The sequence below is a fragment of the Lissotriton vulgaris genome, chromosome 1_1 (assembly GCF_964263255.1).
Source record: "Lissotriton vulgaris chromosome 1_1, aLisVul1.2, whole genome shotgun sequence".
NCBI lineage: Eukaryota > Metazoa > Chordata > Amphibia > Caudata > Salamandridae > Lissotriton > Lissotriton vulgaris.
The window spans coordinates 872,749,434-872,774,737 of record NC_141685.1 but is presented as its reverse complement, the minus strand read 5'-3'; the positions used below and the strand labels follow the sequence as shown (position 1 = coordinate 872,774,737).

The following is a 25,304-nucleotide window of genomic DNA, read 5'->3' as shown; positions in this document are numbered from 1 at the left end:
ACCCCCCCAGCCCTGTGACTTCACAGAGCGCCGGTGCTCAAGGCAACCACCAACATTCCAGAATACACCCCGTGGTTGGATGACTAGGCCATCCGCACAGTAACGGTTGTACTAGCGTAAGGGTCTAGCATATGCCTTCTCCAACGCAGACATTAGGGCAGATTGTCTGCACCCTGTGTTCCAGCCAGTAATCATTTTCCCCCAAATTGGGCGATCCCCTCACATCACTTGGCAGTATGTTGTAATTGTGCCTCTCTATAATAAAGTTCCATATTTGGTAGGCTGAGACCTCACATTTGTGTCAAGTTTTAGTGTTTTCAGCTCAACTCTACTACCCTTGCCTACTAAAACGAGTGTAGTTGGTAAACTATCAATGATGTTTAAATGTACACCGATTTAATGGACATTGTGTGTTTTGAAGAACATAGACGCATCTGGGCTGGAGCACCATCTTTGCCACCGCAATCCCGCTTTGACAGACAACTGGAGTTCATTCCAAAAGGCCACAGAGGTCTTCAGGGCAGAAAGCACTTTTTTAATATAGCACTGACCACTGCACTTTTGCTGTTCCACAGCACTGTGAGTCACCCTTTGCTATCGCCAGAGTTCATTAGACTCACTTTATTTAATTGAAAATTGAAGAAATCTCAGCTGAGCTGGAGTTCGTGTCCTGGGTAGGTGCCAGGTGAGGGGAACGACCTGTAATCAGAGCCCACACTGTGTCCTGTAGGCACGAAGCGGGAACGGGAACTTTAAAGGACAGGTGTTATCTGTCCTTAAGACAGTAGAGACAACATGGCAGCTACTCTGTCAGGTCCCTCTCATAGGTTGCATTGGCATGGGGTGCCTGCCGTCCCATATAGGTATGACTGTCATCTGGCCAGTACTTTACCAGCCTTCCCATCATTTCTTTTTCAAGATGGGTAAGACAAAATAGAGAAATTCAGGGAAATCGGATATTTTCTTTTTCCCTTGAAATATGAATTGAAACTGCAAATATAAGTGGGAATCACTCAAAGTATTTAGAACAATAGAGAAACACCTAGTTTTTTTTTTGGTCTCACCTACAGACAGCTTTAGCGAGACACTCATGCATTTTACGATTTGCGGGGGGAAAAAAAAATCAGCTGGGTATGTACTATTTTAGCCACAAAAACGGTCTCCCGGCAGGCACAAGGTTAGGATTGGCGCTGCAGAACTTTAAACATGCCTATTTCAAAATGGAATACTCGGCTAAAACAGTTTCCATTGATTTAAGGCTGAAAATGAATGATTATGAGTACAATAAACTGCAGCAAAAAAGCATCTAAATTTCCATATTTGTGCCGCTAAATTTGCGAATCCATGCCGCAATATATTGGGGGTCTGGGCATTGCGCCTTGAGAGGTTCTCCAGTATGCTGGTTTTCTTATTGAAGTCGTTTCCGGAACTGCAGCTCCCCTATGGCCTATGCAGTGTCATGCTCCGTTTTTAGGTCGAGGACTCCGTCGCACTGCTGTAAGCAGCGTGGGCGGAGTCCGAACATTTAATGTTTTTTAGTAAGGGGGCTTGAACCCGCCCCTCTTCTCCATTGGCTGGGTTCCTAAACGGAGGCCAGCCATTGGAGGAGAGGGGCGTCACTCGGTTCAAGCCCAGTCTTTTTCGGATTCGGGGACGTTTTTTAAAGCTTCTTTCTATTTACTTTCTCTCCTCTTCCCACTGGCTGGAATTTTACCTTCCAGCCAATGGGAAGAGGAGAAAAAGTAAACCACGCCCGAATCGGAAAAAGACACTTTCTCCGAGGCATTTCTGCCTCGCCTTGGAGAAAGATGGTGGTGCTGGTTGTTTATGACTCCTTTCAGCCCGACTGTCGGTATTGTCCAGCCTCGGGGAGTTTACATCATTCCTCGAAGCCCACGATTCTGCTTTCCCACAGTTGTTCAGTGTCTGACTCATGCTCCTTATGTTAATTGTTCAGCTCTCAAAATACAGCATTTTCGAGGGTGTGGCTGCAAAGGGAAAGTCGCCTGCTCTCCTGCTCCGTTGCTGCTGTGCTTGGACTATGTCTGGTTAGCTGCCTGCTCTGCTGGCCCGCTCTGCTGCTGTGAAACCCTGGTTGTGGTTTGTGGCTGCTGGTCACTGCTGAGAGTCACATCTGAAGCCTGAACGGGGCCTCCTCTGGAAACATCTGGCGAGCAGTGGGAATGGCCGGGTCGGAATGCCCAGGGTCCGGCGGTGACTCCCGCTGGGGGCTCGGTCTGTGACCTTGGACTGCCAAGATCTTCAAAGGCGCCTCCCTCGCTCCTTTAACCAAACAATAATACGGGAGAGGGGGAAGGGGGGGTGGAGGAGGTGGAAGCAAGGGCCAGAGGGAGGGGTGGAGAGGGGGTGGAAGCAAAGGCCAGAGGGGGCGGGGTGAAACGCAAAGGCCAGAGGGATGGGGGGCTGTGAAGGTGTGAGGGCGGGGTGGACAGCTTCATAAACACGAGCGCTACAAAGAGGCCCGCAATCCAGGCGCTACACAAGACCTTATTCCAGGACTGGATCGGTTTCACATCAGTTCTTATAGCAGGGGCTCTTCAAAGTTATCTACACCCCACCTTGGGTACAATCAAATGAGCCTCCCCTCTGCCCCTCAAATGCCATATCCTGCCAAAAAAAAAAACACACGTTGAACAGCGAAAACAGCCAGACGCCCAGAACATATGTCAAGGGGTGGCTGTTTTGGGCTACCATCTGAAGAAAAACAATAGTTCACAAATGTATTTATTGATTTTATGGTGCAAGCTTTTCCAGGATCCAGAGGTCTCTACGGAAATGGTGCCGGGGCGACGAGACCGAGCTAGACTCAACCATGTATGAAGAGGAGACAAAAAGCAAATATTCCTCAGAGTCCCGTGGTTGTTTGGGGTTAGAGACGAGTTGCGTTCAAAGGAGCAGCAGGCAGCTATGCTGGTATTAATTAAGGCATGGTTGGTAGCTGCCCCCTCTTCTAAACACATCATGTAGTGTGTCCAGCAGAGGATACAGCACCCTGCACCACCCCAGAACTAACTCGTCCTCAGCAAACTGGCCACCAGAGACCATCTGTGGGCTACCATGAGATCTTAGCTGTCACTCACATTAACTTGCCCAGACTCGGATCTTGCATAACCTTAGAATCCCTCAGCCCGGCCCGGCCACCCTCAGAGACACTCTGCTAGCCCTAAAGTTCCCTCAGCCAGCCTTGCTACCCCCGAGTTACTGCAAGCTAGGCCCAGGCACCCTCGAAGACACTCTGTCACGAGGGACATGGTCTTTCCCAAGTCCCGAGCTATGCAACTGCATTCAGCACCATCATCTATTTTATTTTTTAGAGTTTTATATAGCTCAAGCTAGACCCGAAGATATCGGCTATCAGAGCACTTTATATAGCATCAGTTTCGTTACAGATTGACACATCCATTTTTATTGTGCACGGGGGGGGGGTTCATTTAAGCAAGAATGTCAATTTCGCGACCTGTTCCCTGTAATTTTAAATTCCTTACTGGACAGGGCAAACAGCTGTGACAATTACACCGAAGACTTCCGTCAATGCACTGAGCATGACCATCTGGGAAGCTGATTACAAAGACGAGTTGAACTCAAAATTATATTTGCAGTGTTTACAAGATTAAAAGAGGATACTAAAGTATTTCCAGTTTAGTGAAAAATAGAAACGGATACAACCGATGGTGTGTTCCACTGTAACGTCTTCAGATAGAGTAGACATTAAATGAAATATCTTTTGCAAAAAAAATCTTTTGTCTTCTCAGTTTTTTTTGCAGCATTTAGAGGTCCCATGAGGAGATGCCTTTGGAGCCGACCGTGAACACTGGCTTCCACTTTGTTAGTTGCTGTGTGGCCCGTTTCCTTACTGGCCAACATCAGCTCCGAGAGAGGGTGTTACCAGCAGCCATGGCTGGGTAGAGAGCCCTTCCTACTAGGGGTGTATTTTAGTCAGTGAGATTCGGGGGATGGGACTCTCAAATTCACCAAATAAAGTGGTGGGCAGGTAAGGAAAGGATACCTGGTATTTGTAAAGCGCCAACAATTAATCCTAAGGGTGTCAAGGCGCTGGGGGCCGTCAGAAGGATAAAGCGAGCGATTGCTCAGAGTCACATGGTGCAGGGATCGAACTGTGAACCCCTGTGTTCTGGTGTCAGGCGCCCTGGCCTCTGCGCCACACCTCCTCCGCGAGTGGATGGGCGAGATGACAAGGAGTACTGCACCCTTTATAGGCCAGAAACCTGTGGGTGTAGCTTTCTCAATGTTTTTTAATTGGTCAAATGGCTTTTTATCCATTAAATATTTTTGGGAAAGGGTGCTTTCAGATCACTTGTTAAGCCCCTATTTTATTTTTGATGTTGGTAGGACAACTGAAACCTTCCTGGAGAAGGTCAAACTCTCTTGCTGGCTCAGTGCAATAAGGGACGGGCTGCTTTTAGCCCGCAGTGTAGCTCTGCACTCTATCTCTGCCGATCTATCAATCTAGCTCTACTGATATATTTATCAGGATGAATCAGTTGTGTTCTTTTGCCTTGCTGTTGTTGCACATCACACTTCACTACGACAAAAAAACACTTAAGGAAAAGAGGATCTAGGATATTTACGCTGATCTCCCTTAAACTATATGGCATTGTGGGTCGAATTCCGAAAGTCAAATTTACTACCAAACATTTATGCGTATCGAGAATCAACCAAAGGATACTTAACATTTTGCTACTGCATAGTTGTACGTGTACAGTTCTAACTCTATGCAGGAGGTGGCATGAGTGGCCAACATGTAATTTAGTGGGCATTTACAGACTCGTCTCTGACCTTTTAACACACTGGAAATTGTTGGAGATTTGCTCCAGCAAAGCTTTGAAGTGAATCCTCTGACATGGTAGGAAGGGGAATGGAACACTCCAAAATGTTGTGGGGTTTCTCAAAGGAGAAAAATATTTTCAACGTGGTGAAAAAAAGTCCAACTACAAATCTCCCTTTCCCAGTGAGGAACAGTATTGTGTGTACAAGTTGCATTTTGGAAAGAGTAACATCCATCCAAAAATATTACATAACCAAAATTGTTACATGACCAAAATGTCACTTGACCCTGCCAGTAGTGAACCCAGGGATATGAAATTGGTGCATCGTTCCAAGCCTACTACTGCCAATGTTTGTTAATTCCAAAGCGTAGTAAATCTGTACCTGTTTATAGGAGTTCTTCTTAGAGTGTACATTTATTACATTCTGTGTAAAGCAGTAGCAATATATCTTTAAATTCCTCATGCAAAAAATAAACAAACTAAACCCTATTTTCTTAGTGAAATGGGGACGAAATTGCACTTTAAAATATGAAAGGTCTCTTTGCAACAGATCTGGAGTATAATAGTCAGAGCCATTACAAAAAGGACCCATGTCATCTAAACCAAACTACCCAGCCAAGAATGCATTTTATTGAGTGGGGGAGGTGTCACACCCCCAAACAAACCCCCACCCAGTTGCTCCCCCACACACACATACAACGGCCTTATTTCCAGGAGAGCCACACTTTATGTGCCCTATTCCGAACTACCGCCCATAACAGGGATAGAGCTTGAAATGCAAGCTCACAAGATAAATTAATAGAATGAAAGGGAATAGAGCTACTGGGCATCTGTAGTTAGGTAATAGGGCTCGGTTTGTGTTTATGTTTGCTATATATTACAGAGTGGCTGTATTGTCATTTACCTTTGTATGGCCGATGTTGCAGTTCAGGTGAGCATTAGAACGTGCAAGGAGGTTTGGCTAAATCATAACATCAAGTACTATTCATAGAAATAAGATTGTTTTGTGTTTACAGAGCAAAGAATGCAATGGGATAACACCACACCTCTAAATAGGAGTGAACAACTGCCTTTTGGTATTAGAGGAGTGTCTTAGCCAGGAACATGGTTAGCATCAGAATTACAAAATAATGTGTGTGTTGCCCCCATCTTTCTTGGATGCCCCCACTTGCAGACAAGTGTTTCTTGGGTTGGCAGCGCAGTCCATAGCCCGGCACACTGGTGGCATGTAATATGAGAAGCTACTTACTGTGATATCTCTTGCTTGAACATAGCCAGAGTATACCATACTCCATTCTCATTTGAGATCAAGTGTAGCCATTGGCATAATCCTCTAACTGTTTTTTTGTTGTTGGACATTTAGTAGTACTACTCACATACTATAAAATGCTATACAAGTGGAAGGGACAGGGATAAATTGCTTGAAAATGGGGAATACCTACTACAGGATTGAATGGGAATAGAGAGGGGTTAAGGAGATGTTTAGGGAGGGGCAAACACCCACCAACCTACAATAGAGTAAGCCTATTGTTATTCACAATCTAAATGTCTATAGATACAACAGCCAAAAAAGTCACCAAACCGTCATAAAGGTACTACAGCTCAGACGTGGAGTATGCCGAGGACCACACTTGGCCAACCACTGGTACTGCAGCACACTTCCATACATGATAATGGAGGCGAGGACTTAAAGAAACACCCTGTAAGAAATAATGCTAAAATAAATTAATCTATTTTGACCTTTGATCGAGACAATAATTGTTTCTTTTAGACAAAAGAGTATTTAATAGGCATGTTTAAAATATTTCATGTTTATTTTTGTTAAAGAGTGGCTTATTGTGGGTGCTACCTGCTCAGGATAGAAAAGCCTGAGCCCCAGTTGCATCGCTCGAGTGCACAGTTCACCTCAGGTCCCATAGAAACCTAGAGCTTCTCTGCTTGTGCCACCTCAAAGTCGTCTACGTATCCCCTTTCAAACTGGAGTTTGCACGAGTATTGTTTTCCTTTCGCATCTTTTGCTTTGTCAGTTCCGATGGACTCTAATAAAGGTTTGCAGGCTGGCTTGGCAGACCCTAATTGGCGCCTCGCGGACGTTTCTCAGACCCGGCGATGGTGCTGTGCTCAACCACTGCAGAACGCAGGTTGGGAGACGCTTTGTCCCAACGACCAAGGGTAGGCGCACATGTGCAGTGCAAGCACTTGCGCGCAAGCTCTGCCGCCGTCTATGCTCCTCGCCGCCCCGGGGCCCGGGTCAACCATGGCGGACAGCGCCAGCGAGAGAGACACAGACGGTGCAGGCTCCACCCCCATGCAGAGCTCATCCTCCTCCTCCTCTAGCAAGTCTGGCATCGTCATCACGCCCTTCCGCCTGGAGGAGCTCAGCAACCGGCTGGCGCCTCTGCAGCAGGAGAACAAGGTCCTCAAGATCGAGCTAGAAACCTACAAGCTCAATTGCAAAGCCCAGCAGGAAGAGAACCGCGGCCTGCGCAAAGCCAGCGTCACCATCGAGAGTACTGGGGGCCAGGGGGCGCGGGGTTGGCGTCACTGCTATGAGTCAGAGCTTACGGGGGCGATGTGTGCTTGCGTCTTCCCTCGTGGTGTCTCTGGCACTTCAGTGGGTTGGTCAGCTCTATGTCTTGTATCTCGTACGCTGATGCCTTTGCCTGAAAGTCTCTGTGGCTTGGACCCCTCCTAAGTCTCTCCCCGTAGTGGGGTCTCTCTGGGTGTGCTCGTCTAGTACCTCTCAGTTTAATTGATGTTCTATCATTGCTTGTGTTTTTTCTGCTTCTTTCTCTGTGGTTTGAGCCACTCACTGCGTCTCTCTCTCTCTCTCTATCCTAGAGCCTTTATGTGGTTTGATCTCGTGCATGTCTCTCCCTGTAACATAGTCTCTCACTGTGCCTTGGGTCTCTTTTGCTTCTCTCTTCCTCAGAATCTCTCTGTGGTTTGGACCCTTTGTATGTTTCTTCGCGTCTTGGAGTGTCCATGGTTTAGACCGCTTATGTCCTTTAACTGCTCTTTGCTCTCCCTCACACCTACCCGTTGCTACCCTGAGAAGTGTTTTCTGCCAAACACCTTTTTCCTCATCAAATAATAACCTTTCCTCCAGAATTTCAGATTCTCCTTTCGAATGTGTGCTTTTGTTTTCTTCTGCCTCGACATGGATAGATCCTGCCTGCCAGTGTGCATGCTCCTATTGTGACACCACTGTTCCACTCAGATACTACTGTTATGAGCCCATACTTTGCCTCGTCATACCAGGTTTTAATCCAAGTCTTACTCCCTCCACAAAGCTCTCTAGTCTGCATCTTACTCCTGGTGTGCCCACTGCCTTTGTCTTACTCCTTCCATGTAGCTCTCTAGTCTTTTTCTTACTCCTGTTCCCTGCTTGTCATCCCGGTTTGGCTGTCCCTTCATGCCACTCTGTTATGTTTTTTTTGTGCCTCTTTTCTGGGTCCTGATCAGCTGATTTTCAGCCACAAATTGCACAATCTGCTACATCATTAGGCTTTGTATCAAACAAAAACCTTCATTTTGCATTGTACATTAAAAACCTGGTAACGGATACATTTTCCAACTTCAAATACTTTCTAACTGTAAACCCCTCCTACAAGACCTAAAAAACAACAGGGCAATCACTTGACCTCTAATGCTTAGATTAGACAATACTCTTTCCATAGGGCCATCCAAAAAGAAGCCTGGCATCTCTGAAAGCTAGCCTTGCTGCTGCAATACGGTTAATCTTAATCTTCTAATAAATTAAACATCAAACTTGCGCTCTTGTCTTTAAAATGGCTACATATTAACGCAGTCGCTGCCAGACAACAAGTTCAATCAGTGGTTAATTTGAGCAAGTGACCACCACCAGCGCTTTTGGGAATGGGAATTCTTCCAAAATCCATAGAAGCAAGGTCCAGTATGACCACCGTAAACAATTAACCCCAGCTGAAGTTTGTTGTTTTATGAATACAATCTTAAGTTTCCTAAGGAGTCCAACAAATTAGGCTCTTGGTTTAGAGAGAAGTAGGAATTCTACAGTTCTTTCAAGAAGTGTTAAAACGGATAGAGTGCCCATCAGTGAATTGTCTTTCATGGAGCCCATTAGTGGCACTTCTTTCAGCTTACTATTTTAATAGTAAGCTGACTGAAATACCTCTGTGGTGTAAGGAAATTAACTGAAGAGCCCTGCTGCCCTAGGCTGTTTCTTTGCTCTTCCAGTTTATGTCATTCTCGAGAGACTCCGATACAAAAGTAAAGGGTTCCAATTAAAGCCCATGCATAGTCTGACCAGACGAGCCAAGACATTATCTTGAGTGGGTCAGATATGCCAACACACTGTTTACCTCTGCACACCTGTACAACTGTCCCAGCCTGTTAATACTGACAGTGAGATGCACTGAAGAGATTCATACTCCATGTGAGTAATGGGATATTATACCTTGCCTCAGTCCTTAGGGAATGTTGCATTTATTGTAAGGTCCCTTCAATACAATTACATTTCAGATAAGGAAGACGTTTCTGAAAGCTCTTTATGCAGGCATAACTGCCTTACTCCACTTACAATAGTTTCTCTTAAATTACTTCACTTACTAGGAAAGAGCTTTAGCAGTAAAACGTGTGGTCAAGGTACTGTACTTTCTTTTGTACATTTATATATACTTGCATATGTAGTGACTCTCAGCCCGGGTACCATTATTGAATGCAGGCACCTATGCACCACTTGTCACAGGAAGATCTTAGCTCATACTGTTGCAAGGTGATTGAGGGGAGGCAGTTGGAGTGGGTTTGGAAGACAAGCAACCCAGAGTACACTGCAGTCAGAGTGATGATGCTGCAGATTGCTAAACAGAAACCAAAGGTGCAGCACTCGCCTTAATTAATATGAAAAGGCCGATCATGCGTGAAACTATTGAGTTTGAAAATTGGGCTTTTCTTGCAAAACATTCAGAATTATCTTTGACACTGTATTACAGTATTAAAAGGTTAATGAGTAAAAAATGCTAAAGTTGTTTTATTAACGCTGTTTATATTTTAGCACATTTACAAAATGAAATATGGTAATAAAAATAGTTTCATTTGAAATCTGTAATGTTTCTATTTATAAGATATAAAAAGTTATTAACTGGCATTTATTATTAATTGGTTAGAGAGGGTTCGACAAGTCACTGCATTTAAAGTTAATTGGTTAGCTGAGGGTGTGGTGTTTGCCTACTGGGTACAGTTTTTAGACAAAGCAACAACGTAAATCGGCTCAGTGAACAAATAAACAAATGCAAAAGATGTGGGAGTCGAGTAACTCTAGCATGTGCCCAGCTCTGTTCCACCACTCTATTCGAAGTGAGAACTTTGGGAGGTATAAGAAAATAGGTCTGTTCTGAATATTATTTGTGTACACAGAGTAGATTGTTAAATCCACTGCTGGCTATGGCTGTTTCATAACTTTCGTTAAGGGACTTACCTTCTATATTGAGAAAATCTTCTACAATGAAACTGCTGCTGTCTGAAGCCAGAGAACATAAAAGTGATGTAACACGTCTGTTCTCGGATCTGGACAGTTGTGTGGAATTGGTCAGCAGGTCTGCTGTATGAGTCTGTAGGATTTCTCGAGCACTGCTCTTTGGGGCATGGGGTTGTGAGATTTGTTACACAGGTTTTTAAACAAGATGACGTGTCAGGATGGAAAAATAAAATGAAGAAAGATGCTTAATAGATTTTAATATAGGATACGCTATGTGAAACTGCATGATCTGATTTTTCTCCCACCTTTAAGACATGCAGCTTTTTAGCCAATGTTATACATTCATTTTTTCAAAGATATTTGGGGGAGTGCAAGCCTAGCTTTCTATGGCATGTCTAGCACACCACTGAAAGGAAACAGGCTTTTTTTCAGGTTCCTCCTTTACATTTTGTGCTGTTTGTACCCCAATTAGGATGGTTTTTGACTCTGAAAGTGCACTGGAGCCTATTAACCAGGTCCCAGAGCTACAGCGCTCTTCCTAAATAGGAGGTTTGCGAATTGGTAGTCCAATTGGCAATTACTTTAACCCCCTTATAAGTACCTCGTAAGTGGTACCAGAGGTACCCAGGGCATGGAAGTTAAAGGGGTCACCAGGGCCTGAAGCACTGATTGTGCCATCCTGAGTGATCCAAGTAAACAGATGACTGCAGGCCTTTCATTGCAGACTGCAGGATAAGTGCAAGCTGCTCCAACTTGACTTTGACCTCACCATGCATGGCAAGGTCAGAACACTATTTTTAATATATGTCAGTCATCCCTAAGGTAGACTACCTGAGCCCAGGAGGCAGACTGCATTACATTAAAGGCATGGACATATGTGCAAGCTTATATGTCTCTATAGTAGCCTCCTTCCAGTAGGAGCTACTATAAGTGTTCAGGGGGCCATAGGCTACCATGGGCTGGCACCAGGGCGCCCAGAGGCTGCCAGCTCCATTATGGAGCCACTATAATATGTCACATTTGGTATCAAACAACTTGTCTAATCAAACCAAATCATTTTCTAAAGTCGGAATTAATGTGACTTGCACTCAGGTGGCTACCTTAGAGGTTGCCCCGCCTTTTTCTGTTCCCCCGCTGACAGCCTACCAAAACAGGAATGTGACCCCCTGCCAGGAGGTGTGAACACTCCCAAGAGTCAAAAACAAAGACTCGCCTGGAAAGGTGGCGACACCCCTCCCTGACAGGAGGGCTAGTGAAGTGCTACATCAAGGCAGTGAGCTTCAAAGCTTACACTGACTCCGATACGCAACCAGGTTGACACCCAGAGGAGGAAACAGCCAACCCCCTACTATATTGATTTCTTCTCCACCTTGACTTCGAGAACACTATAGAATGGATATAGGCAGATGATGTCTTTTTTACAAGAATGTATAATGGATAAGTTAAATTGGATTCTTTGTGATTGTGAAGATGTAACGAGAACAATTTTTTGAATATGTTTTTTATTTGTCTTACTTGAGCCCTGATGATGTCCTTTTAGGGCGAAACGCGTTGGATGACTTAAAATGTGGAGTTTGATCTAATTTATGGAGCACAGCTCAGCTACTGGAAATGAAAGTCCAGCATTTAGAAATGAACTTCTGTTGATTTATAATAAAGAAGAACTTTGCATTGAATCTACTGCCTGAGGACCTATTATTAGAAGGATTTGAATAATTTATTGTGACACAAACTGATATTTTGGGTGCTCCTCTCTCCTATAGTTTAGGGACCTATTTGGGGTATTGAGAGAGTATTGCATAGAAAGCCAATCTGCCTCACTACATAATACTCTACTTTCCTACAACCATAAATGTATTGGAATATTTTGCTGAAGTGCCTTTGGAACAGCAGGATTTTTAGTGCATTTATTAGAAATGTGCACAGTAAAAATAACCAATTGGTGTTTAACTGTCTCAGTGTGTAGCCCCCCACAAGCGACTCACAAAAATATTGAGCTTGCTCACTTTTTAAACTGGACCTATTTAAGACAGATATATGCAAATCCATTTTAAAGCTTTACTAGACAGCACTGTTTGCAGCTTGGTCTAGTCTAGCACCCCAAAACTAGAAGGCAGCCCTAAGACTAGTGGGGGAACCAGAGGTGAAAGTGGGATGCTTCAATAGCGCCAATAGACACCACCCCAACCCACTCAAAAGAAAAACTGTGGGTATTGTCACTTATTTACTGTTTTATTTCTTCATTTACAAATTAAGCACTTAACTTACATGGCACCATGTCTAAATACACCAAAATAGCTCTTAAATAAACTAATGACAAAAGAAAGGGAGGGGGAGCACAAGCCAGAAAAAAGGGGGTTGAATACCAGGGAAACAAATGAAGGGTGTCAACACAGAGAGAGGAGGGGAACAAGCCAGAGAAAACGTGGGAGAAGTGTCAAGAACAGAGCTAAAGAGGATTCGAAATGAGAAGAATGGGCTGAGAAAATTGCATGTATAGGGCGACTAGATGACTCCATATTGCCGGGACATCAGTTTTCCAGTTCTGGGATTTAATTTAACAAATGACTAGAGACGAACTGTAGAAGCTTGTGTTGAGCCAATTGCACTAACAAACCTGGAGATAACTGCCGATGAATGGCCAGCCCTTGACTGGTAAAGTGCTATTCCGATGACATGAATTTACCCGGTCTCCTAGGCACATACCGGGTGAGCCAGAGAAAAGAAGTTGCAGGAAAGGGACGCTCAATCTTCCACCGGATGAAAACTCTCTGAAGCTAAGCACCAACACGACCAAAATAGTGATCTTCAGGACGATCACCTCATCATGGAATGCCACCTGGTAGTCAACAGAGTAAGGACAGACATCCACCACCCATGCCAAGAATATCAGAATCGTCATTAACAGCCCATCTCAACTTGACACTACTTCATGCTTCCATACCCTGAAGATGCTGAGGAAGATTTTCAAGTAGCTCCCAATCAGCACCCACAAATCCGTCACATACGCCCTAAACACTAGTAAGCTGGGCCAGCATAGCTAAATAGTCACAACAGCTTTCACAAACCTTCAAGACACCTCCACTGGTCCAAACTCCCACTGGCACACAGATGAAAAACCAGATCAGGCATTCAAGCCTTTTCCTATATTGTTCCTAAAGCGTGGAACCTGCTGCTACACATAACAGCCGCTTCTCACTTATTGAATTTCGTAAGAAGTTGAAGACCTGGTTTTTCAGACCCTAGGTTTCACTAGACTCCTACTTGCTCAGCACCAGAATACTCTCCCTGGTGAAAGCCAGCTCTACAAATCTGCAGAACATAACAGGAGAGTGCGGAATTACATCCAAAATTGGCTGTGCGGAGACAGCAGTCTATCAGAGATGGGGGAAGGCAGATGAGCCAGCCCCCGCTATATGAAGGGAGACGCAGCAAGCCTAAGAAATACCCTGAGAGGCAACGTGAAACCACAAAAGGGAAAACCTAACTAGTTCGGGGTGGGAGGTTGTTCGTGGCGTACTTGAAAACATGGGATAGAAATCACCCTAGAATGCCCCTATGGGAAAATACACCTAATGTTAACTCTCGGGAAACACCATCCACCAGGCTTGGCTGTACATGACTAAGAAACAGAAAAATATAACGTCACGCTGCTCACCAGCGACTTGAAGCTCGTAATCTCCACCTCTACATCCTCACTCTGATGTTCCAGTACCTCCGCCATGCTGTATGCCTCGATACACCTTTCACCCGGAAGCGAAGGCGCACAGGAGCATGCTGGGAACTGCAGTTCAGTCGACTGTCGACTGATCACATACACAGAGAGAGGACGCGGGCGTATCTGCGGTACATCGGGGTGTGCTCTGACAACGGCAACTCCAACGAAGATAACGGGCGCCGAGGGGGAACTCCCCTCTTTCTAAGACTCCTCATGTGCAGTTTTTGAAAACTTTGCATTGTGTGTTGACACACATTTCAGGATGTATGAGCTGCACCGCGAACAAGAAGAACTGTAGCCAACAGTGTGTGATGGCCATCCTGGTTTCGACGTGTTCCGGTTCCTGGCCAATCCAATCACGGCACCCTATCTGAGAAGAATGTAATTTAAAGTATACATTGAGGATTATAAGGCTCCGTCCGTAAGACCGCGCTGCTTGCAATATGTTACCTCTGACATTTTAGACATTGTTAAAGCACTTTGGAGTTGTTGTATTGCAGACTGAACTTTACTTTCTAATTAGTTCTCCATATACATATGAGATACAAAATATTCAGGCACTGAACATGAGGTAGGATAAAACACTAGGACTTGCACCTGGGCCTAAGATAGAACCTCTTAATCAGTACTAATCAGTGCTTTAAATGCAGAGGCGGCTGGTGACATTTTAAAGTGGTGAGGCGCAAACTGAACGCACGCTCGCACCAAACACTTTAAAATAAAAGAAAAACACACACTCTTACCTTGCTGCCGGTCCCGGTCCGCGCCACCTCTGGGCTCTGCTCCCCACACGTCACAGGCTCACAGCGCCCCTGGCCAATCCTGGCGCCAGGGGCACAGGTACCTTCTTGCCCACAGCACGCCCATTAGGGCTCCTAATGGGCATGTGCAACGTCGCAAAAACATAAGTGTGCATGAGTGGGCACGGGTAAAAATTCACCCTCGGTCCCCACGAATCCCTCAAAACGCTCAAATCTTCCTGCAAAAAAGCGGAACGTGCATGGCGTAAAACTTATGATGCTGACCTCAAGTCGGCCTATAGGGCCTGCACCAGAGTCTACCATCGGGCTATATGTTCAGCTAGGGCTGCCTTCTATTCTCAGGAGATAAAGAACAGCACCAATCCCACCAAGGTTATCTTCAGGGTATGCAAAGACCTCACAAGTAAAAAGACCGATACTACTACTCTTGAAGCCTCGCTGGCTCACTGTGAGGATCTGGCCTCGTTTTTTGTTGAAAAGGTGGAGGCCATATATAGGTCATTCTCTCAGTCCCCCATCAGGGAGAATATTACTGCACCTATGGTCTCTAAACCACTGTTAATCATCCCCAGTCCTACTCTGGAGGAGTTCAAAGCCTTGACGACAAAAGTCAAATCCGGTTCCCCGGATGATCCTATGAGACCTATTCAATTCCGGGAACTCGCCCAGTGCTGCTACCCTGCTATGCACAGTTTGATTGATCTGTCCTTTAACACCGGCAGTGTTCCCATGGCATGGAAGCAGGCGACTATCATTCCTATTCTCAAAAAGCCTGCCCTGGACCCTACCAAATCCGAACACTATCGGCCTATCTCCCTTCTCCCTTGATTAGCTAAATTTGCAGAATCACATGCTAATCATATTTTATCATCTCATCTGCAGGAAGCTAATATACTGGACAATTCCCAGAATGGGTTCCGTGCGGGCCATAGTACCGAGACTGCGCTCTTGGTTGTGGTGGAACATATCAGGAAGATGTTGGACCTGGGTCAGACGGCGGCACTGATCCTATTGGATCTTAGTGCCGCCTTTGATACGGTTTCCCACCAGATCCTTCTGCGACGTCTCGTGGAGGCTGGAGTTGGAGAGACAGCACTTGAGTGGTTTCGATCCTTTCTCACGGATCGAACCTTCAAAGTATCCACACCTCCCTTTTTCTCTGCTCCTCGCCCCATTCTTCAGGGTGTCCCGCAGGGATCGTCCCTTAGCCCTACCCTTTTTAATTTGTATGTTCAGCCGCTGGCGGAGGTAGCCCATAGCTTTGGTCTCACCATGGTGTCATGGTGTCATACGCCGATGGCGGTGGCACTTAATGGTGATTCCAATATGGATGCCCCTACCTTTCAGTCAGCTCTCAAAGCTGTGGCAGGCTGGATGGCGAATAATCGACTCCAACTTAATGCCTCTAAGACCGAGGTTATTATTTTTGGTAGGGAAAGTGGGCTCTGGGGAGATCAATGGTGGCCATCTGAATTGGGCCCTGTTCCCACCCCTGTTGCCGAAGCCAGAAATCTTGGGGTGTGGCTCGACGACAAACTCTCTTTCACTTCCCACACTAAACGTGTAGCTGGTACATGTTTTGGTGCCCTGCAGTGTCTCCGACCCATTTTCAAGTTTTTTGATGCGGACACCAGACAGATCATAGTCCAAGCTCTGGTTCTTACCCGATTGGACTATGCCAGCTCTCTGTTTTTGGGTGTGAATCAGGCAGAACTAGTTCGCCTTCAGAGGGTGCAAAATGCGGTGGCCAGGATGCTGGTCGGCCTTCCGAAGTTTGTCTCTGCCCGTCGAACTATCCAAGATCTCCACTGGTAAGTTTAAAGCTCTTTGCTTAACTTTTAAAATTCTTAAGTCAGCCTCCCCTCCTATCCTTTCGCAGACAATCCTTCACTATGTCCCTTCCAGAGCCCTTCGATCCTCAGGGTTAAATCTTGCCATCGTGCCACGCTTTAAAAGAGCTAGAATGGGTGGACGTTCTTTTTCAGTGCTGGCGGCAGCTCTCTGGAATTTTCTGCCTGCCCCTCTTCGTTCCATCCCTGATCTGCTCCTTTTTAGGAAGGCCCTAAAAACCTTCCTATTTTCCACAGTTTAGTCTCATGCGTTTTTGGTTATTTCTGTTGTGTTGTGTTTTATCATCTCCTAAAGCGCCGGGACGCCACTTGGCTGCGGCATCTGTGCGCTATATAAAATAAAATAACATAACATAACATAACTCATGCGCACTTGTGCTGCCGCCTGTACAATCATGTCAGTTTCAGTTTCAAAATGCTTTATTCGGTTTGTACAAGTACAACCATATAGCAACATACATAAATACAATTCCAAAATCACATTTATGTAGGTTTTAAATGATGAAACAGTTTAAATTATATCAATATCTATACACCAAGCTCATTTTTCATTATATTATTATACAAAGCATGTCTCGTTTGAGTGCAAAAAGGTTATTCAGTCACTGTAAACATTGTAGCAGCAGTTATTATAGTAAGAAAAGTTTGTGCAAAAACGCTAGTGTAAAGTGCAAAATACCAATCCTATTGTGTACATATGATACTTTCAACAAGTGCAAATATGCAAAATAAAGTGCATAGCAAGTAAATACATATGTAAACAGTTTGACTCAGCGGTGAATCACACACAAAATAATACACATTCATAATATAAAATCATATTATAATTGATTTCCTTAGTGATGTACATTTTAAAATGTAGGTGGCCACATAGTAACACACGTCGGGGGAAGCTAAATTAAACAACAGTTGCATCGCGGCTCTTGTATTGCACATATTGTAATTTAGAAACAATTGCTTCAGATAAAACTTTCTAAAACCAGTATAAAAATTACAGAATAATAAGAAATGGCAGATGCTCTGTTTGGATTTTCCATCGCATGGACACGGACATGTCCCAGGTTTTTTTGCAGTGGGGAAAGCCACTAGGTGGTGAACTATTCCCAGCCTCAGACACGCAAGGACAAAGCGATGAGAATTAATACTGACAAATGTAAGGTAAGAAGATAGACCTGTGCTGAGGTTGTATTCCATATATAAATTAAACATACTTTGCATTGTATACTTGTTCATTCTAGTCCCTTTTACATGGATCAGGTAAGTGGATTTGAGGTCACGTTTTGTTAAAATTGACTCTGTTAAGGTATCTTTAAAAATATCCTGACCAAAGAGGGTCTTGTACCAAAATTGTATATGTTTTAGCCAAGGGATATTAGAGTGACGATCAAGTTTGATACAATCCACAATTACTTCCTGTGTGAACCTGGTTTCTTCCTTGGCCCATATTGATCGCCATAGGGACAGGGGACGCAATGCAATCAAATCTGTAACGTAGTTTAGGCCAAGCTCTCTGTGTGTAATATCGCTAGAGGCCGCAGCAGGGAGGCATAATAATCGTTTTAAGTACTTGTTTTCCTCCCGCTGGATGGACAGGGCAATTTGGGGATTATAACTCCATATCCCAGCTCCGTACAGGGCAGAGGCCATACACCTTGAATTATAGATGGAGATCATCTCACGGATTCTACGACCCCCGAGTTTTGATGCAAATCTAAAAATGCAATTTACATTTCTGATCATTTTCAGGTCAACACATGATTGTTCGTTGGCCCATCTCCCATCTCCTGAAAAGGTGATGCCTAAATAACAAAAATTCCGGACAGCCTCGAGTTTTTCCCCATCCAGAAAGAATGCCTTATTTTTCCTCATTTTCGTTCCACAGGTCATAGTCATCGTCTTGCCCTTGTTAATTTTAAGCTTTCTACCCTGTATAAAAATATAAAACCTGTCAATTAACTTTTGCAGTCCTTTCGCGGTCCTGGAAATCAGGACCGCGTTGTCCGCATATAAAAGGACGGGTATTTGCTTTCCATTAATTATCGGTGCATCGGCATTAGATTCTCGTAAAAATTGATCAACCTGATTAATAAAAAGAGAGAATAAAAGTGGGGCTAACACGCACCCTTGTCGGAGGCCTCTTCCAATTTTAAAAAAGGGTGTACATTCGCCATCTGTTCCAAATCTGACCTTACTTGAAAGACTACTACACATTCTGGCCAGAAGGTGAATGATTTCTGGTGGTGCACCCATGGCAATGAGTGTTGGCCAGAGCAGTGCGTGTTCCACCAGATCAAATGCGGAACTTAAATCGGCAAAGCACATAAACAAGTTCCCTTCCTTGGCTTTCGTGTACTTGCCGATAATAAGTTCCAGGTTCACGCACTGCTCCATAGTTCCTAGGCCCATTCGAAATCCGTACTGGATAGGTGAGAGGATATTGTTGTCTTCTGCCCAGGTTTCTAGTCTCGCCAGGAGTACGCGACTCAAAATCTTTAACGACGAGTCCAAGAGTGAAATTGGGCGATAGTTTCGTGCTTCTGCCCTGGAACCCTTTTTAGGTTTTGCCTGGCGAAAGCTGCGCTTTCTGCGCAGCTTTTTCACGCAGGCGAAAACCTGATGAGAACAGTAGTGTGGCTTTGGTTCGGCCCTCGTCATTGATTGGCTGGCTCCGTAAACGGAGCCTTGCCATTGGACGAGGGGCCTGTCCGTCAATGCCGGACCAGACACGGGGGCGTTCCCGAGATTCTTTGGCTTTTGCCGACGTCACGGGACGCCGGGAACGCCCCCGTGTCTGGTCCGGCATTGCCGGCACTTCTGCGTCTCTTCTCCCCCGTTTCCCGCCCCGTGACTGGCCGGCCGGCCAATCCTAGCGCGGCCGGCCGGAAGTGCCCGCCCCCCGCAACAAGAAGGAAGACGGCAAGAAGTATGGCGGCGCCCGCGGGGCTCCCGTGGCCTGGAGGGAACCCCGGGAGATGCGGAGGACGTTGCCGGTCTCCCATGCCGAAGAGGGAGACCGGAGAAGGGCCAGAGAGATTGTCGACGTTGCCGGTCTCCCATGCCGAAGAGGGAGACCGGAGAAGTGCCGCCGTCGCAAGGTGCAGGTGAGTCGATTTGTTTTTTTTTTTTTCCCCTCCTCTCTTCCCCTGCCTTCCTGCCCCAACCTCTCTCCCCCTGTCTCCTACCTTCACTCGTCGCTACGGGCCGCCGCTTAAGCGAGGTCGCTGCCGCCTTGTTACTAAAGAAACGCCTAAGTTGGCTGAGCCTGTGGTGCAGCAAGGAGCTCAGATGGTACTACGTGACTTCCTGTCCTGTCCACTTCTGCGGGTGCTAATGAGAGAGGTGCGTGCACTGCCCGTCTTTCAAAAGTGCGTGCTCAGGTTCACTTGCTGCCTGCCAAAAAAAAGTATTATGATTGCTACCTGGTCTTGCTTGACCCACGCCTGCTCGCGGTTCTACTCCTGCCTACTCTGTTCTTCCTGCTGCCTCCCAGGAAATTCGTGCTGCCTGCTCGGGTGCCTTGCTGCCTTCATAGCTATCTCTTCTAATTGATTGAAATATTTCGGTTGCCTTCTCTGTTAAACGTCACAAACTTCTCTCAGGTGTATCCAGGGATTCTTCTGGAATTGTTGCTGCCTGCTCTGGTTTCCAGTCTGCCTGTAAGGGTATCCTTGTTTGGACATTCGTGCTCTGCTACCCTTTGTGCCCGCTGTCTGCCATCTCTACTGCCCTCCCTGGTAGAGTGCCCTACTATCACAGCTCCCTGCTGTGGCACCCCCACTGCCTGCCCTGCTATTACTGTGGTCCCCCCTGTTACACCCCTTACATAATCAAGGACGCTGTCTTGGTCTATTGTCGCTGCTGCCTGCTCTGGTATACCTAACGGGACAACTTTGCTGCCTGCTATGAATCATACATAGCCTATGATACGCCCGCCCGTCCTTCTGACACCCCTCCTAGCTGTTCCGGTACTGGCTGCCTTTACTATGATGCCATCTGCCTGCCCCAGCATCCTCATGATGGTACTACGTGACTTCCTGTCCTGAAGGGCGCAAGACTCCAGTCCTGGATTTATATTTAACAGCGCAGTGCATTCTGCTACTTGTAGTTTTTGAGTCAAACAGAGCTAACGGGCTGAGCTGTCACATTACAAAGGGCTGCAGGAAGAAAGCCAAGACTGGTGACATCGACTGTATGCAATCTGGCGCATTGATGCGCCTGCTAGGGTTTCCCTGCTGCTGACTGCAAGGTTACCCCGTGGACTGTCCTGGCATCACCGAGGCCTGCTCAGGTGTCCCTGAAGTGCTGACTGTGCAGCCTGCCGCAAACCGCACCTGAAAGGCACCTCTTGAAAGAACAGTTCTGGAGGTAGCCCATGCTCAGGAAAGGTGGGGCGAAGCCCATGGCCGCCCCCTCCCCCCTCATTACAATGCACCAGCCCCACACGCTGCACCTGCGGATAACAGAGCACCTTACCTGCAAAGCCTGAAGTCCGTGCCAGCTCTTCCCGTGACTGCTGCTCCTCCCTGTGCCCTGTGGTTCCTGCACCTCCCGTGCCTGCTCCCTGTACCTCCTGTGATTTTTGCGCCTCTCTGTGCCTGGTCCTGGCGCCTCTGGGATCCCGAGGCTGCTACTTCACCTCCAGGCGCCTGGTCGCTGCACCCACTGAGGATGCTGCACGTCCTGTGCCCGCTCCTTGCACCCCTCGCGGTGTAAGCAAATAAAATTAAATTAAAAGCTTTTTATCATCTCTCTCCACGCCTTCTTAGTTGTTAGGCCAATGAGTCATCAGCAATATTATTCCTGGTGCAAGATTCTGAAACAACCCATCAGTCATCTACCATAAGTAACCAATGAAATATCGTTAACACATATGGTCACGGGATGCAGAGTGAGGGGTGACACAGGGGTGACCAATGGAAAAATGCAAACATGAGCACTGTTAAATGCTCGTTGTTTGTCACAGTAATGGAATCATGCATTGGTTCTGGCTTAGGGCCACGCATTCTCTCCTTGAGTCCCTCCCGCCGCGCTCTCTCAATCACATGCACGGCCTGGGTGTATATTATATGAAGATGGAGAGAAATATGAGCTGACACGTTTTATAACGTACCATCATAGAGTTTCACCATTGTGAGCCACAATAAATGTGGCAGGGAGCTCTCCAACTTGCAGAGGTATCTGCCATTTTGCTTGGCTGCCAGGAGGAGATTTGGCAGCTGCACTTTTTTGGATTAGTGTTTTAGCCTCTGGCACCAAGGCTTACTCAGGTTTTCCTTCTTCCAGTCGACCTGGCCTGAGATGAGGACTTAAGCTGCATAGATCAAAAAGCAAGATTTCTTTTTAAAGTAAGAAGTATAAATATCCATCTATGTGGTATTTATGTAGTGTGAACCTAGCCGAAAGACAGCAGAACTTAGATGGGAACATTCAGTGACGTAGTAGTTCAGGCATTCTCAAATGAATTCTCTCCACTGTAAAGTAAGTTTTGGTGAGGTCGACAAATTTCCCTTTCAACAGTTGCACATACAGTGGCGTCATTAAACAAATGCCCCAGGTGCCCCTGGCCCAGGAGATTAGATGCGGACCACTGATTATGCTTTCAAGGCTGGTGACAATATCAAATAGTGCAATAAACCATTACTCATTGACAAAACACTTGGGGCCTGATTTACTAACATTGCACGTCATGGTTGCACCTTTTTATGCCCCATCAATGACGCAAAATGCTTGTAGATATTTACAAAGCTGCGCAAGGGGCAATTGGCGCTGCTGTACGTGGCTTTGTAAAATAAAAGTAACGCAATGCAGTGTCTTGCGTAGTACTGCGTCACATTTCATTCTGAGAGGCGTTCCGTGGGTGGAATACAGGCGTTCTCATGCATCCACTCATGGATTCCACGCAATCCTAGATTTAAAAGGTTTGTAAACCTGGAACTGCGTGAAATCTCTGTGCCGCCCAGAGGATGGTGTAACGAGAGAAAAAATGCTTTACTCCTCGCTCGTTTCTCTTTCTATGTGCACCTCAAGCAATTGTTTTTCTCCTTATAACGCAGGCCTCAGTGTTGAGCTTTCATGTATCAACCTGTTGTATTGTGGGAGATGTAGTCTTGGCCAGTTTCAATTAAACAAACGGGACCAAGATACCGGTTAACAGGAAACGTACAGGGCATAACATTCATTAGTCATGAAGACAGCTTGTACCTCTAAAAATCCGGAAACCCTGCATGCGAATATGATGTTACGTTAAATGCACTTGAATCGCACAATCCCAACCTTTCAGGATCCGCGTGCCCTGTCCGGCTCGCCCATTCACTGGCGTGAATGCGGTTGTGTGTAGAAATGTGTCCCTCAGAGAGGCGGGCAGGCTGGGAGCAGACTGGTATGTGCATTGCTTGGTGGTGGGTTATAGTCAGGGAACAAATCCTAAAAAAATAAGTGGGGATACAGAGTGCAGAGTGCAGAGTGCAGAGTGCAGCTTCAGAGTGCAGAGTGTCAAAAGCAATGCCAATAGCTCTAACTTTAACAAAGGCAAAACCATTGCATTGTAAATGCTTGTTAAATAGTGGCACTATGATTGATTGTCCCCATGAGGTCGGTAACTTGTCTTCAATTGCAGCGTTAAAATAGCGGGTCAGAATGGGGGCCCATAGGGTGATCTCAAATTTATAAAAATCCACAGGGACCCCATCGGGCCCAGGGGCTTTTCCCCCCTTGCTGTTCTCAATTGCCTCAATCACCTCACTTAATGTCACAGTAAACAATATTTTCTCCCATTTAAAACAGGTGACAACATCAGTATTTATGGTTAAAACATCGGGGTTAGAATCAAAAGTAAAATCAGAAGTAAAATCGGAGTTAAAAATCCCAGTAAAATGTGCTATCCAGGCCCGGCAACTGACGTGCGAAGTTAGTTCGGGAATATTATCGTTCTTCAGAAACGGGCTGTTTACTGTCTCCCAAAAAAGTTTGTGATCCTTTGTATCTGCAGCCAAGTCTAGTTTTGCCCATGCCTCATCCTGCAATTCCTTCTTCCTGGTTAAAAGTGCAGTTTTGTAGTTGTGCCGCTCTTCCCTGATTTTACTAGCATCTCTTGGTATAGCATCTAGTTATGTTTTTAGCTTTTTCAGTGACTGGGCACAATGATCATCAAACCACACAGGCTTGACCTTCCTTAAATTCCGATTTCTGTATGTCAAGGATTTCTCAATCATTTTTGTAATGTTTAGAAAGTTGGATAACATGGTTCGCGGGCATGTATTAGAAGACAGACAATACTCAACCTCACTGCTACATTTTAAGATCACATTGGCTACAAAGTGAGTTGGGTCAACTTTTATCCATTTCACTCTCATCCCATTTGGTCTTTCTGCCGCGATGTCATGAATTGGTTGACTATAAACATTCCTTTTGGCTCCCCATCCCAGTAGTTCGACGGTTACACTATTGTGATCACTTACTGATTGTTCGATTACCCACACATTAGTGTAAACTACGCAGCAGGATATCATAATGTGGTCAATGAATGATTGGCTGTTTCTCCCATGAAAAGTTGGACACCTAACATTGTTTTTGTTCTTGTTACATTCTAAAAGGTCCAGGTCATATTTGGCTAATAGGTTATTTAATGCACTGCCATAGTTATTGTGTGGGAAATGGTTATATACACTAGTGTCCCTTCCTGAGTACTCCTCCCTATGGCTACAGGCCCCTTTAAGAGCATAATTACATGTTTTAATGTTAAAATCTCCTACCCATAGGATTGCGGCTGATTTAGATGTTCTTGATAAAGTCACATCAATGACCCGCTCTATGTCAGAAATAATCATTCCCCGTTTGGGCCCCACAATGTTATTGTAAAAGTTTACTACTATTAAATCTCTCCAACTACTAAGGTCCATGCGCAAAACGGAAGCATGCTCTCCAAGTACTTCATGATGGCTAACACTAAACTCCGTCAGTGCGGTGGATTCCAAGGTCACTAGTCCTCCCTTGGCTCTGCCTGCCTGGGATGCCACCGCCTTCACACTAAAAGAAGTGTATCCTTCGACGTGTATTTCATCCCTGTGCCAGGTTTCTTGCAGACAAATTATGTCGAAACCCTGTTTAATGAAATCATCCCAGATGGGAGTAATTACCTTAGAGGCTAACCCTGCTATGTTCCAGGTAATGACCCTTAGGTTCTCTTCTAAAGTTACATGTGGTGAGTCAGTGATAGTTGTGGCTAAAGATGTTAACGGGGTTTCCAATTGGTTATCGCCAGTGCATATAGTTACATCTGTCAAGGTTAAGCCGTTTAAGTTTGCTAAGGCAATGTCTGGTGTAGAATCCTCAACTGCATTTATATCCATCAACCCGGGGGCCTCAATAACGGGTGACTTAGTAGCATGAGTACCCCCTAGTCAATCATTCTCATCTAGGGAGTTAAATATCTGGAACCTATTAGCTGTTAGGACTGCATATTGGTCATAGACGCTAATTCCTAACCCAGGTACGTTGGGGTTATTAAAATAATTGGGGTTTGGTGTTCTAAATAGGTTCGGTAGTTGCTGTGGTACATAATGGGTGCCATAGTCATAAGCAGTCCTTGGGTGCTCAGCTAGTTGTACTGGTGCCTGCTGTGCAGGCGGGGGAGACATATGTATTGCTCTGGGGTGTTTAAAGTTCTGCACGGGAATTTTAAATCCCACCTGGTTCCTGTAAAAGTAGGCC

General features: G+C 45.6%; 1 protein-coding gene across 1 annotated transcript in view; it reads right to left on the bottom strand.

Annotated features, from left to right (window-relative positions):
• DDX47 (DEAD-box helicase 47) overlaps positions 1 to 14,065 on the bottom strand; it is a 208,573-nt gene extending 194,508 nt beyond the window's left edge. Inside the window, exon 1 of the mRNA XM_086958190.1 lies at positions 13,925 to 14,065. Within this exon, the coding sequence (XP_086814316.1) occupies positions 13,925 to 13,990 (66 nt within the window). The 5' untranslated portion in view covers positions 13,991 to 14,065. The remainder of the gene's footprint in view (positions 1 to 13,924) is intronic.
• Positions 14,066 to 25,304: the final 11,239 nt, after the last annotated feature.